The sequence below is a fragment of the Lactuca serriola genome, chromosome 4 (assembly GCF_051521515.1).
Source record: "Lactuca serriola cultivar US96UC23 chromosome 4, Lser_US96UC23_V15, whole genome shotgun sequence".
NCBI classification, from domain to species: Eukaryota; Viridiplantae; Streptophyta; class Magnoliopsida; order Asterales; family Asteraceae; genus Lactuca; species Lactuca serriola.
Genome location: NC_136411.1, coordinates 382,489,598 through 382,503,913, shown reverse-complemented (window position 1 = coordinate 382,503,913; position 14,316 = coordinate 382,489,598). Strand labels below are relative to the sequence as shown.

Genomic DNA, 14,316 nt, shown 5'->3' with positions numbered 1-14,316 from the left:
CTTGATTTTTGTTAGGGAAAACTCTCTCTGAGGGACTTATGAATGATTTTAACTTTTGAAGTTATTATTATTATTATGTATGAAAATAAACTGTATCATCCTATATTTAAAATTAATTTTTCTACTCAAATGCTTGAATTTATAAATCAAACATTTAGTTAGATACATATCGCATGCAACTACATAGGACCAACACACGATCCCCATGTTTTCGGGAGAGTACATAGAATTGTTTGTAGCTCCCTGAGAGAGAGTTTTGTCTAACAAAAATCAAGAAAAATGAATGTTCCAAATTTTTTTTGGTATTTATACCCTGAAAAAGGGAAAATCGCAAGTGGTAGTAGATTGATTAATCCATCTGCGAATGTACAAGTCCTTAATGCACAATCATGTTTTAGCAGCTTGCACATTCGCATATATGAAGGTCAAATCGCAGATGAGCTTAATCCATCTACGATTTTAGTGGCTATTTTTGTAACTTTGAGTTTTTTTTGGCTATTATCTGTAAAGTAATTAACAAAAAAACTAAATTTGCAATTTTCTCTCTCTCTCTTTTTTTTTTTTAACTAAAAAGTCATTGTCACAGATGACATCTACGAAAATGACATTGTTTGACAAAAATTTGACTGATAAATGCTACTTTCGTGGATGTCATATGTGAAATGGTTTTTTTAGTTAATTTTTTTGCTAAATATAGTCTTATATGATATTTACGAAAATTATTTGTTTCTCAACAAAAAAATTAAGCTTAAATTAACAAAAACATGATAACCAACTTCAAATACCTGAAAACGTGATCTTTGAAATAAGCATAACATTGAGAGAATTTTTATTATTCAAATGAAGGATTTTAGATGATTTGATAATTTTTATTAAATTTTCAAAAGCGAATGATGTAATTAGACATGTTTTTTTTTTTCACGAAATTTTTATCTAAAATTACTATACATAAATAATTGGTATAAAGTTATAGACCCTATATAATTGTTGTTTATACATGAAGTCCAAAAAAAAAATCTTATTATCATAAAGTATCTTAGATATTTGATACTAAATAATTGCATATTTAGTTTGAAATTATATTGAATTTTTATTTGAGTTATTGTTCTATAAATTCTATTTTTCCTTTGTAAAAGTCTTTGACTAAAGAAAATTCGAAGTCAAAGTACAAAGCTTAAAAAAGCATAATGTTTGCTAGTTTCATAATCACAATAGACTTTTATCAACAAAAACTTCTTAACCCCATTTGTATTTCCATAAGTATAATTGACTTTTGCATCCAACACTTTTAATAACTATTATTATTAAAACTAAAAAGTGTTTATTGAATTTTAAATTATTATAAATGAAAGTGGAAGGTTAAAATGAATTAAAAAAATAAATAAATAAGAGAGTCAGTAGGGTGTTGGTTAAAATAAGCCAAGAGTCATACCACTTGGTGGACCTCATGATATTTTTTTCAAGATAAAAACCAGAAAATAAGAAAAATAAGAAAAGTGTTTTTGAAGTTCGCATTGTGGAGTTAATAGCTACAGCACCAGAAAGAGTCAATGGCACACACACAAATACACACAGTAGTAGGTCATCGTCAACATCAAAATCAATCATAGAGAGGTATGTTTTGAAGTAAATGAGCAATTGATCTGGTGGGTTTTGCTTTAATTAAGTCTCTCATCTTGTTAAAATTGGGGGTTTTTTGAGGATATCTTGATTCTGAAATTAGGGTTTTTTCTTCCCCCTTTGACCCGTCTTCTTCCTTCGTTCTGGATCTAGGGTTTTGATTTCACCTTTATGTTCTGCGTCTAGGGCTTGGAATTTTCTTGAATCTTGATTCGAGGAGGGTCCTTTTTTCTGGGTTTTATAAAATCCGTTGTGGGGTTTTTTTTGGCTTTATTATCTCGTCTTTCCTGTTCTTCGTGATATTTCTGTAGACAGCTGCATTGACCTTTCTATTGTTGAGATTTTTTTTTCTTTTCTTGTTTTTCTCAAATTTCAACTTTGTTCTTCTCTGACATTTCATCTTTGATTTGTGTTCTTCATTTGGAATCGGGGCTTGATTTGTGTTGACCGAATTAGGGTTTTTAAGATAAATTATTCGATTTCGAATGTTGGAAAGTTGATTCCCTTTTGCTTTTATTCGGAAGTGGAATTAGGGTTTGGCTTTATGTGTAAATAAGCCAACTTTCCTTTTTGAAAACTCAGATTGATTAGCTTATGAGCTCATAAACCTGCTTTGATGCATCTTTCACTATGGAAACCAATTTCTCACTGTGCCTCATTGATCTTGGACAAGAAAAGCAAAAAGAAAAATGGTTCCTCCGATCACAATTCCTCAGATGAAAACAAGAAAAACCCATCTGTTCTTCGAAGATTACAAGAACACAAACTCAGAGAAGCTTTAGAAGAAGCTTCCGAAGATGGATCCCTTATTAAATCCCAAGATATCGACTCCGAATCTGCAGTCAACAACAACAACAATCAAGATGACAACGGCCTCGGAAGATCTCGATCTCTCGCAAGACTCGAAACCCAAAAGGAATTCCTCCGAGCAACTTCCCTCGCCGCCGATCGAACATTTGAAACCGATGATTCCATCCCCGATCTTCATCAATCATTCAACAAGTTCCTCACCATGTACCCAAAATACCAATCCTCAGAAAAAATCGATCATTTAAGATCAGATGATTACTCCCATCTCTCAGAATCCATCTCAAAAGTCTGCCTCGATTACTGTGGATTCGGTTTATTCTCTTTTCTTCAAACGGTTCATTACTGGGAATCCTCAACATTCAGTTTATCAGAAATCACCGCCAATTTAAGCAACCACGCCCTGTACGGCGGCGCTGAAAAAGGAACAGTCGAACACGATATCAAAACCAGAATCATGGATTACTTAAACATCCCAGAAAGCGAATACGGACTTGTGTTCACAGTAAGTCGAGGCTCTGCTTTCAAACTTCTCGCTGAATCTTACCCTTTTCACACAAACAAAAAGCTTCTCACCATGTTCGATCACGAAAGCCAATCTGTTAACTGGATGGCTCAAAGCGCAAAAGAGAAAGGCGCAAAAGTTCAAAGCGCGTGGTTCAAATGGCCGACTCTTAAACTCTGTTCCACCGATTTACGTAAACAAATCTCCAACAAAAAGAAGAAAAAAAAAGATTCAGCTGTCGGATTGTTTGTTTTTCCAGTCCAATCAAGAGTCACCGGAGCAAAATATTCATATCAATGGATGGCATTAGCTCAACAAAACAACTGGCACGTGTTACTAGATGCCGGAGCTTTAGGCCCAAAAGACATGGATTCCCTCGGCTTATCTCTATTCCGACCCGATTTCATCATCACTTCTTTTTACCGGGTTTTCGGGTTCGACCCGACTGGATTCGGATGCCTTCTCATTAAAAAATCCGTAATCCGAAGCCTCCAAAATCAATCGGGTCACGCCGGATCCGGAATAGTCAAAATCAGCCCGGTTTTTCCTTTGTATTTGAGTGATTCCGTCGATGGGATTCCGGGGTTGGCCGGAACCGGAATCGAAGACGACGACATCGGAAACGGCGATTCCGTTTCAGAAACTCGACCCGGCCCGCAATTACCCGCATTTTCCGGGGCTTACACATCGGCCCAAGTTCGTGAAGTGTTTGACACGGAAATCGAGGCGGATAACATCTCGGATCGAGATGGAGCGAGCACGATTTTCGAAGAAGGCGAAAGTTTTTCGGTTGGTGAAGTAATGAAAAGCCCGGTTTTTAGTGAAGATGAATCATCGGATAATTCGTTATGGATCGATTTGGGTCAAAGCCCGATTGGATCCGATTACGGTGGTGGCCCGGTCAACAAAGTCAAAGGGTCAACGTCTCCGGTCCCACCGTTTTGGTTCACGGGTCGAAACAAAAACAAGAATTTATCGTCTCCTAAACCGACTTCAAAGATTGCGAATAGTCCGGAAGTGAATCACGGGCTTCAAGAATCGCGAATGTTATCGTTTGATGCGGCTGTAATGTCGGTTTCTCAAGAACTTGATCGGATTAAAGAAGATCCTTTAGAAATCGAAGCAAAAAACACGCCAAATTTTCATGAAATTGAAGAGGAAGAGATGGAAACGAGCAAATGGGATAACGGGTCGAGTTCAAAAATGACGAAAGAGAGCGCGATTCGAAGGGAAACGGAAGGGGAATTCCGGTTGTTGGGAAGGCGGGAAGGGAATCGGTTTTCCGGTTCCCGTCTTTTCGGGGTGGACGAGAGCGGGACCGATTCCGGAAGTAAAGGGAGACGGGTTTCGTTTACGATTGAAGAAGAGGGCAAAAACGTCTTTTTGCCAGGGAACGGTGAAGACGATGATGAGTATATTACGGATGGTGATTACGGGTCCGGAATGGAATCGAGTAGACGTGAGCCTGAGATTTCATGTAAGCATCTCGACCATGTCAACATGTTGGGCCTCAATAAAACAACTCTTCGGTTACGGTTTTTGGTCAATTGGCTTGTGACTTCACTTCTTCAATTACGGATTCCGGGCCCACACGGGTCGGATAGTGTCCCATTGGTTTGTATATACGGGCCGAAAATTAAATATGAAAGGGGTGCTTCGGTGGCATTTAATGTAAGGGACAGAAAAAAGGGGTTAATTGACCCGGAAATTGTTCAGAAATTGGGGGAGGTGAATGGGATTTCTCTTGGAGTTGGGATTCTTAGTCATATAAGGGTATTGGAGCGTGGGGGGCAAAATGGGGACTTGACACTTTGTAAACCGATGGAGAATGGAAATGGAGGAGGAGGAGGAGGGCAAAATGGGAAAAGTGGGTTTATTAGGGTTGAAGTGGTGACGGCATCTTTGGGGTTTTTGACGAATTTTAGCGATGTTTATAAATTATGGGCTTTTGTTGCCAAGTTTTTGAATCCGGATTTTGATAAAGATGGAGGGCTATCGACTGTTGTGGAAGATGAAGATGAAGATTAAAAAAAAAAAAAGAGGTTGTTTTTTCTCATTATTCTTCTTTTGGGATGTAATTTGTTCATTCTTATGGTTTTCATTTGCTTTTGTGGTTTTTGATTTCGATCTTGTTGGGGTTAAATGTTAATGTTATCGTAGAGTTTTTATTTATATCGGTTTAAACTTTATGATAAGGTTAAAATTGTAAAATCCAATGGACGAAAATGCCCTTCTCTTTCGTAACTTTTGAGATATTGTTACATGGTTTTTGATTTCGATGGATGCCATTTATTTTTTGAGTGTAAAATGAAGAAGGATTTGGGTAGTGTGGGATTTGAAAGCAATTTGATGTGGAAGTTGTACAATTACAATTATATATATAGAAGCTTTAATAATATAAGAGGATTGTGGACCATGGCGTGTTTGCCATATAAACGATAGTGCTATGCGCATTCATGATTGGTGTACTATTCTCCCACTCATATAAACAACTATTAGATGGTCTACATAATCAAACATTGATACTTTTTGGTTTAAAGAATTTTGGAAGCTAGTTTTCTGATAAATTTGTTTTTTTTTTTTTCTAATCTAATGTTAGGTTATGTTTTTTAGGATGGTTAAAAAGTCAGTTGTTAGCTAATAAACTAACTAATAGAAATTAAAAGTTGGTAAAAACTAATATATATAAGTTTTCTAAAAAATGTAAAATGACATATATGGTATGTAGAAGGCTAGATAAAAAATAAGCTAGATAAGCTAGCTAATAAAAAATCCTGTAAAAACTAATGTATGAGTTGTCCTCGCAGCTTCAAGAGCTACTGGGGAAGGGATTTATACGGACGAGCAATATTTATATACGAAAACCTACTATCACAGGTAAAAGGTTGTCTAACTTATCATATTTATACACGAAAACCCTTAAGTTTACACTTTTACCTGGAAAAATACTTAAGGGTTTTTTTACGAATTTAATATAATGGTAACCTGGAAAACCTGTTATCACCGGTAAAAGGGTAAAACCGAACATTTTTTTGGAAAATGTTAGGGTAAAAACGGACATAAAATTCAACTTTAGGCAAAACCGACAAAACCCCGAAAACTTGAGGATTTTTATGACATTAGCCCATTAAATATCAATTCTCCAATTAATCATGTGTAAGTCGAAGTTTTTTAATCTCGTGTCGTATTACAATATTATCATGAAGTCCTCGCTTCTAATTGTATGATTCTTAAATTTTATCATAACTTTTGTTTAGTTAATGTAATTTATTACATATTCATATAAAACCGAAATATTTTTCTAATAAAGTTTATTATTAAAAATGTTCCTGTCCAAATATTTAAATTGACACAAATAACGTACAAAAAGAATCAATTTTGTTTTTTTAAGTGTAAGAATGATTGTATATAATGATTAGTTGTTTATGTACTTAGTGAATTTGAATAATATTTGGAAGATAATAATAAAACGAACAAAATAATATTTTTATACATGGTTGAATGTTTGTTTAAAATATGTTAATATGTATATCATTGACCAATTATAGTTTGATTAAATAAAATTTTATTTTTGCAACCTTACAAGGTCATCATTTTCAATTTTTTCTTAACAAAATTATTACAAGGAATATTTTTGCAACCTACACTTGTAAAAGGTCATCATTTTTCCGTTTTACTCAACAAAATTATTATAAGGAAAAGATCGATGAATATTATAAAAAGTATGATAAAAATGATGAATAATTAACTATGTTGTTTTAGTAAATGGTATATCCAAAAGAGTTTAAAAGAAAATCATAAGATCGATGAAAAACACTTTTTAAAAGTTGATTTATAAATGTTTTCATATAAGATTATAAGTTATTGTAACTTGAAGAACCAAAATAAATACAAGAAAGGCGAGTAGTTCTACATTTACATTTATAATAATGTGTCTCTTTCGACTTCTTGCATGCTTCTTAATTCTTGATCTTTAAACAAATTAAATATCAAAACAACTTCTAGAAGATTGATCTTGTGACTCAAATCCATTGCTTTCATGTCATGAAAAATGATGTTTAGAGTATTTTTGATGAAATAACATTTAAATGGAGTTAGATTGGGACAACGACTATAATAGATAGTAGAGTCAAGAGTGAGTCATTAAATAGAATAAGATTGGTACAATGATTAAATCAGATAGTATTTCAATCTTTATTTATTCAAAAAATTCATGAATTTTTGTATTAAGTTTTTATACTACAAAGAAAACGTAATGTAGATTTTTAATTCTACGTCATAAATTAATGAATCTGCTTTTATACCACCACTGCTACCACCTACCACCACCCACTTATGATTGATACTGCCGCCACCACTACCTACCACCGTTTCCGCCACTATTACCACATACCGCAACCATCAATACCACCAACCACTGCCACCACCACCCACCACCTACCACCGCTATCGTCATCGTCATTTCCACCGTCAACCACTTATCGTCACCGCTAACCAATCAGAATTAAGCAAAACATTTAAAAAGGACAATTCTGTCATTTTACACAGATTGTAATTATGTTTCCTACTAACCAATAAGAATCGGATATTAATTCAAATTTCATTTCCTACCAACCAAACAAACAAACAGTATACTAAACTGGATTCAAATTTCTAAAAGATTCTTTTTCCAATTTCAATTTCAATTCCTTCATAAACATTCTACAAACCAAATAACACCTAAATGTTATATAAATCAATCTAAATTTTACCTTATCAATCTTGGTTTCTTCTAATCCCAATAAAAACTATATCAAACAACCCTTATTATTAATAGTTGAATTTTCATTTGAAATAACAAAAACTGATCCAAATACCAGGCACTATACCTTCTTGTATTTTTAAAAATTACACTTCAATTAAAATCATTATTTTCATAAAGGAAATGTCACTAAAAATTACATAAATGAAAAAAACAATAAACAATTTAGCTAGGTAATAAATTTACAAAGAAAATAGCTTTTTTTTTTTTGTATTTCCCTACTTTATGTTGTTGAGAATAAATAATTCACAAACAAATAAATAAATAAAGACTGATTTTTTGCTTTAATCATAAGAAGGCATGAGTGGCCATATCAATTCTTTTAAGGATCTTAGTTATTATGATGGAATGTCACTTTATTTAAAAATAAACCAAGATGCCAAGCTAAATATATCACCACATATTGCAACTTTAACAATAAAAAAGATCGACATAAAGTAAAAAACACATATAAAATAATGGAGACATGTTTGACAAATGAGTATCTTTTTCTAAGAAAGAAATCTTTAATTACATGGTGACAAAATTCCGTTGACCAACGCTTCCCCAAAAAGTCAACCTTTTGGTTAATCTTTTTAAGACTCCATTATTTTTAATAAAAAAGCAGCTTCTAAAGCCGATTCTTTACATTGTAAGTATCTATTTTCTTCAACTAAATTTGTTGTTAAATTCAAAAGAATCGGATGATTTGGATCATATATTGTTCTTTCACGTACCCTTGCAACCCATTTTGCAGCTTCCCATACTCCAAATCTAAAAAAATAAATAAACAATTTTATATTTATATAAATATATATATAAGAGAAATAGAGAAAAAGACAAATATAGTCGTATTTGTATAAGGCTTTTCCTAAAATAACCACCAATTTCTTCGAATTTTTTAGACTTTTCATTTTTACACTTTCTTTTTTTTTTTTTTTGAAAATATGCTTTTTTAAAATCCCCACAAAAAAAAGATAAAAAGTTATGATTTTCACAATAATATGAACAATTTCAGAGTATCCAAAGATTCTTTTCTAATATCAGAAAAAAAAAAAAAAACGGTTAATCTCAAAAAAGACCTTATATTTTGTGTTTTTTTCGGGATTAAACCTTAAATTTATTTTTTGCCTAAAAAAGACCTTGTACTTTTTCATTTATTCCGAAAAAGCCCTCAACTTTGTATTTTTTTTCCCGAAAAAAAAAACCCTCAACCTTCTAAATGCTTCCAAATAAACCCTCAACTTTTTTAGTTTTTCTCGAAAAAACCCTCACATTTTACAATTTTTTTTGGCAAAAAATGAATAAAAGGGCCAAATTGAAAAAAATGAAAATATACAAGGTCTTTTTCAGGTAAAAAATAAATTTGAAATTCAATCCTGGAAAAAAAAACACAATATAAAGTCTTTTTTGAGATCAACCCTAGAAAAAAAAAAGTTTATTCAAAGCAAATTACGAAATATATTAAAAACAAATTCAAAATTGGAGGTTATTTTGGAATTTTATTTACTTTTTGGCTATATTTTTGTGTTGATTGCTCATAAAAGAATAATAAAAAAATAAAAAAAGGTTGGAATTTAACCTTGTATTAAAAGAAGAGGTAACCAAAACCGCTGGATAAAGAACACCATTTTGAATATTCTCATAGGGGCAAAATCGTCTTATTGCTTTAAAGTCATCAATGTCTCCAGGGTATCCGAATTCTTCATAGTCAGCAGGAGTAAGTGGTAGAATTGGGTGGACAAGAGTGTTACTCGGATCCAAAAATGGAACCTAACAAACAAAATAATTATATATATATATATATATATATATTTTTAAAAAAATTAATGTTTTTTTTTAATGATTATAAAATTAATTACCTTTAAAATAGCGGCACGAAATAAATGTGGAGAGAAATTAATAGCAGAAGCAATTAAGAGGCCTCCGGCACTATATCCCCAACCTGCTAACTTATTTTGGTGTATAATTTTATTATTAATTAGGAATTCTGCACATGAAATATAATCATTAATTGAATTTTGTTTTTTAATGCTTCTTCCATCTTCATGCCATTTCTTTCCTCTCCCACCTCCACCCCTGAAAATACAGTAAAATTAATAATAATAATAATAATAATAATAATAATAATAATAATAATAATAATAATGTTTTGTTTTGGGTTATAATATAAAAAGTACAATTTTTAAAGTAGAATGTTCTAATAAGAATTTTTTTATTAAGAATGTTAGGCTCGGGTTTTCAGAAAAAAGAGGGTTTTTTTGGAAGAAAATAAATAAAAAAAATTGAGGGCTTTTTTGGAAAAATGGAAAAATACAAGATCTTCAAGAAAAATAATAATGTTAATCCAGAAAAAACTCAATATATAAGGTCTTTTATGATATCAACCCTTTTTCAAAGTAAAATAAAAATGTGCTGTTTCTTTCATTTTTCCCTTTTGTTATAATTTCATCTCCCCTGTATAAATATATTAAAGAACAATATTAATTACAGAACAAACAAGATTTAATAATAATAATAATAATAAAAAAACTAACCTAACATCAGCATATGCAAGAATCCAACCACGATCAAGAAGACTTTTTGACTCATTACACCATTTTTTATCAAGCAATTCACCATAAGCACCATGTCCATGAAGCAATCCAGGATTTTCACCTTCTTTCTTCCTTTTATGTGAATAAACAATAGTCAAACCAACTTTGACTCCATCACTAGAAACCACTTGATGATTTTCACAACCATAAAACTCAGAAAGATCATTCCATGAATCTGACTCCCCATCTTTATTACTATTTGATTTTTTATCCATTGTGGGTCCCACAGAAGAAGCTGTGCCATATAAAACACGCGTTCTTTCTTGAAGCAGGTTTTGTTGTTGAATGATTTCAAATTTCCCATTTGATAAATCATAATCAACAACTGCATCAGGCATCTGAAAAGAAACACACACAGATTATCATCATTCATCATATATGTAAGGGCTTTTTCGTCATAAAATTTTAACATAAACATACCACAGGTGATGAAATTGTAAATCGCATGATTGGTGAATAAAAGTCATAATTTGGTCCAGGTGAGATTTGAGAAACAGATTCTGGAAGAGGTAGAAAATGTAATCCCAGCTCTTTAAGATGGAACACATCCTGTTAGACAAAAGGGCAAAAAGGTCTCAAATTTTTATACCCAATTAACAAAAATAACAAAATACGAAATATGAATTATCATAACATTAATAAAACCTTATTTCTTGGAAGAGGCAATGCAACTGAACAAAGTCTGAATCTTTCACCTTCTTTAACAATAAGCACCAAATGTGAGTCACAGAAGTCAACATCTTCAATCACCAAGTCATTGTCATCAATAAACACATTCTGTAACATTAAAAAAAAGGTAAAAAAGAAAGTCTTTTTTTTTTCATTAAGAAAAAACAATATCGTAAAAGAAAGTCTAACCTCCCACTTTCTTGGACTTGAAGAGTGAAGAGGGCTACGAAGGATATAATGGTAATTTACCGAATTCCCTTCTTTGTTAGCATTAGTAAAAAGATAAAGATAGCCTTGATGATGCTCGATAATGCAATGTGCACAAGCTTCACATTCCCACACGAGTGTTAAACCAGAGAGAGGATCAGCTGCATTGATCAGAAAAACCTAAAGAATTTGAAGTTTGAATGATTCTTGAAAGAAAAATCAATGAAATAAAACAATTAAAGCTAGTATATAATAATACCTTTGAATATGTGGTTGAAAACACATAAACAGTCACAAACTTAAAATCCTTAGTATGTCTGATGTTAACATGCACATTTTCTTCAGGTTCTTCTAAGAGTATCACATCTTCATCCTTTGATCCAAGCATGCTACAATATATCCTAAAATCATATACAAGAAATATACAAAGTTTAAATTAAATAAGAGATATAGAGATTAGAAAAAGTTGTGTACTTATATAGGAATATAGGATACCTGTAGGGCTTCTTTTTTTGATCAGTGATAACATATAGCAATGCTTGACCCCCTTTAGCCCATGCCACATTACAGACCCAATCAGCTTGTGGCTTACTACAAAGAGAACCTAAATTCAAATCTCTCACGCATAATTTGAAGAAATCGTTGTCTTTGTCATACATGGTGTATGCAATGAATCGATGATCAGGTGAGACTTCTGATACCTCTTCATATGCATAACCTAAATCAAGTCATGTTAAGAGATTGAATGAAGTGGAAGAGAATCAGAGATCGTTGAGAGATGTTGAAATGATATTGGAATTGGAATTGGAATTACCCCCAAATCTTTCTCCTTCTTGATTGTAATCGATGAGTTTTTGTTCAATCCTCTTCCCGGAGATGAAATCGAACCCACCTGTTGGACTTTTATGTGAAATGAACTCTTCGTTTAAGCTGGCTAATCTCCTACAGAGTACTGGATATTGTTTCCCTTCCTCCACTCTCCTGTAATACAACCTGAATTCCACCTCCAAATTGCCAAAGAAGAACACGTAATTTGAATTCGCATCCCAAAGAAATCAACAAATTAGCTGATGAAATGCAAACGGAAATTGAAGGTACCAGGGCCCCCAGCGAAATGGAGGAGTGGAGAGCTGAGAAGACATGCGAGACGCCATTTCTGATTGGAGTTTGGATTGGAGGCGATCGGTGTCTGCTAAAACCGCTTCAGTATACTTCTGTTCTTGCTCCATGTACACGTCCATGTGACGCATCGCTACTTTATCGTTGAGATTGGACATCCAGCTGTAAGGATCTTCCCACGTGTGGTCATGGAGGGTGAAGGTGGCGGGTTTTTGCGGTGGCTTTGGGGGTGTTGGTGGTGCTTGTGGAGGCGGTGGTTTATGGGGTTTGTAGTGGGCTGAGGCAAATCGAATGGTAAAAGAGGGAATCGGTCGACGAAGGAGATAACGGTGGTTGTGGCTGAGAGTTGTTAAGAAATGATTCATGGTGGCAGAGAAGACGCCGGCGACGCTACCGGAGAGCTTTAGGGTTTAAAGGGTTTTGCGACTTGTTTTTAAAGTTAAAATGGTATAACTGCAACATACGTCCCTATACTATAAAATATTTTACACAAAACCCAAACACGTAAAATAACAAAGGGTAAAACCTTGGAATCAACTACAACATAAATTTAGAATTAATGTATAATGACTCGAAAGAATAACAAATTTTCGACTTTGTCATATTTAGTCACTAGTTTTTTTTTTCGTTATCTATTTACCGCTGAACTATTAAATCTGTACACATTTTACCCTTATGACCGGTAACAACCGGTCATAAGGGTAAAATGTGTACAGATTTAATAGTTCATCGGCAAATAGATAATGAAAAAAAGTTTAATGACTAAATGTGAACAAAATCAAAAATCTGTTTCCCTCTAAAAAAGTTCAATGACTAAATGTGAACAAACTTCCTATTGTATTATGTTTTAGCAAATTATTTATTTTTGTTAAATTATAGCAACATTTGTTGATGAAGAAATCTATGAAATAAAAAAAAAAACAAAAAACAAAACCCCGAAAAATATATTAAAAAAACGAAAAACTGAAACCGAAATAAAAAACCAATGGTTTGGTATTTTCCAAAATACATTATCAAAATTTCCAATCTAATTTTGGTTTTACAAAAATTCAACTTTCAAATTTCCATATTTAAATATCTCCCCTTTTTTATAATCGAAAAATGATTATGAAACCAAAAAGGGAATGAGAAAGCGCTCAATTCGGATTTTTTTTATCCAAAACTCCCCCTTAACACATGGCATAAAGATTTTGCTTCAATCCGGAAAATCCAAATAATTTTCAATTTTTTAGCTTCGTTCACGGACCGTATTTGACAAAAATTTGGGTAGAAATTGTCAATTTCAAAATTTTGTCAAAGGTGGTCCGTGAACGAAGCTGAAAATTGAAGATTTTTGGATTTTCCAGATTGAAGCAAAATGTTTATGTCATGTGTTAAGGGGGAGTTCTGGATAGAAAAATTCTGAATTGAGCTCTTTCTCATTCCCTTTTTGGTTTTATAATCATTTTTCGATTATAAAAGGGGAGAGATTTAGATATGGAAAGTCGAAAGTTGAATTTTTCATATTATACGGACTTGAAGACCGAAGTGACCTCGAGTATTTGAAGTTTATGAAATAATCCGATTGGAGATTTGGAAATGATTTTTGTAACGACCCAATTTTCAAGACAAAAAATTTCTTTTTAATTAACTGACTCATAAAAACATTCATAAGAAAATACTATGAAATCACATCATCTCATAAAACAATGTATCATGTCTGAAAACCCAAGTCATAAAATAAGAACACGTCAAAGTACAATCCCAGAATATCCATAGGCAGAAAACAATGAGTGTGTATATGATGTGCCGCTACCGCGCCGGCTCCTTCCCCTTCGCTGAAGAGGTACCTGAAACCCAAACTGTAAACTGTAAGCACGAAGCTTAGTGATGTCACACCCCGAAAACCGAAGGCGGAAACATTTCCGGGGTTGACTCCACGTTGAGTATCAAATCCAATGCACATAGTAAGTAAAGTAAAACAACCATTACATTACATATAGAAAAGTTTTACAATTGTTTCAAAAGTAAAG

At 32.8% G+C, this 14,316-nt stretch overlaps 2 protein-coding genes across 3 annotated transcripts; one reads left to right on the top strand and one right to left on the bottom strand.

Annotated features, from left to right (window-relative positions):
* Positions 1-1,476: 1,476 nt before the first annotated feature.
* Positions 1,477-5,104, top strand: LOC145097782 (uncharacterized). The gene has a single exon (XM_079035423.1). It carries the CDS (start codon positions 2,237-2,239, stop codon positions 4,958-4,960), a length of 2,724 nt encoding a protein of 907 aa, XP_078891549.1. The 5' UTR covers positions 1,477-2,236; the 3' UTR covers positions 4,961-5,104.
* A 3,062-nt stretch (positions 5,105-8,166) lies between these two features.
* LOC145097781 (Prolyl oligopeptidase family protein) lies at positions 8,167-12,736 on the bottom strand. 2 transcript variants are annotated; one of them, XM_079035421.1, is made up of 12 exons: positions 12,284-12,736; positions 12,000-12,178; positions 11,681-11,903; positions 11,445-11,586; positions 11,168-11,365; positions 10,955-11,086; positions 10,730-10,858; positions 10,250-10,647; positions 10,101-10,169; positions 9,575-9,791; positions 9,295-9,485; positions 8,167-8,486 (listed from the first exon to the last, which is right to left on the bottom strand). In XM_079035421.1, the coding sequence occupies exons 1-12, from the start codon at positions 12,667-12,669 to the stop codon at positions 8,309-8,311; spliced, it is 2,442 nt and encodes an 813-aa protein (XP_078891547.1). In that variant the 5' UTR covers positions 12,670-12,736; the 3' UTR covers positions 8,167-8,308. The 2 variants fall into 2 exon arrangements, with proteins under 2 accessions (XP_078891547.1, XP_078891548.1); XM_079035422.1 differs by lacking the exon at positions 10,101-10,169.
* Positions 12,737-14,316: the final 1,580 nt, after the last annotated feature.

Excerpts from the sequence above, each read along its gene's own strand:
- LOC145097782 (XM_079035423.1), top strand. The coding sequence starts at position 2,237 with ATGCATCTTTCACTATGGAAACCAATTTCTCACTGTGCCTCATTGATC.
- LOC145097781 (XM_079035421.1), bottom strand. The coding sequence starts at position 12,669 with ATGAATCATTTCTTAACAACTCTCAGCCACAACCACCGTTATCTCCTT. Across the intron at positions 11,087-11,167 it reads CAAGTCCAAGAAAGTGGGAG|AATGTGTTTATTGATGACAA; the intron begins GTTAGACTTTCT and ends TTAATGTTACAG. Across the intron at positions 9,486-9,574 it reads TTCGTGCCGCTATTTTAAAG|GTTCCATTTTTGGATCCGAG; the intron begins GTAATTAATTTT and ends TTTGTTTGTTAG.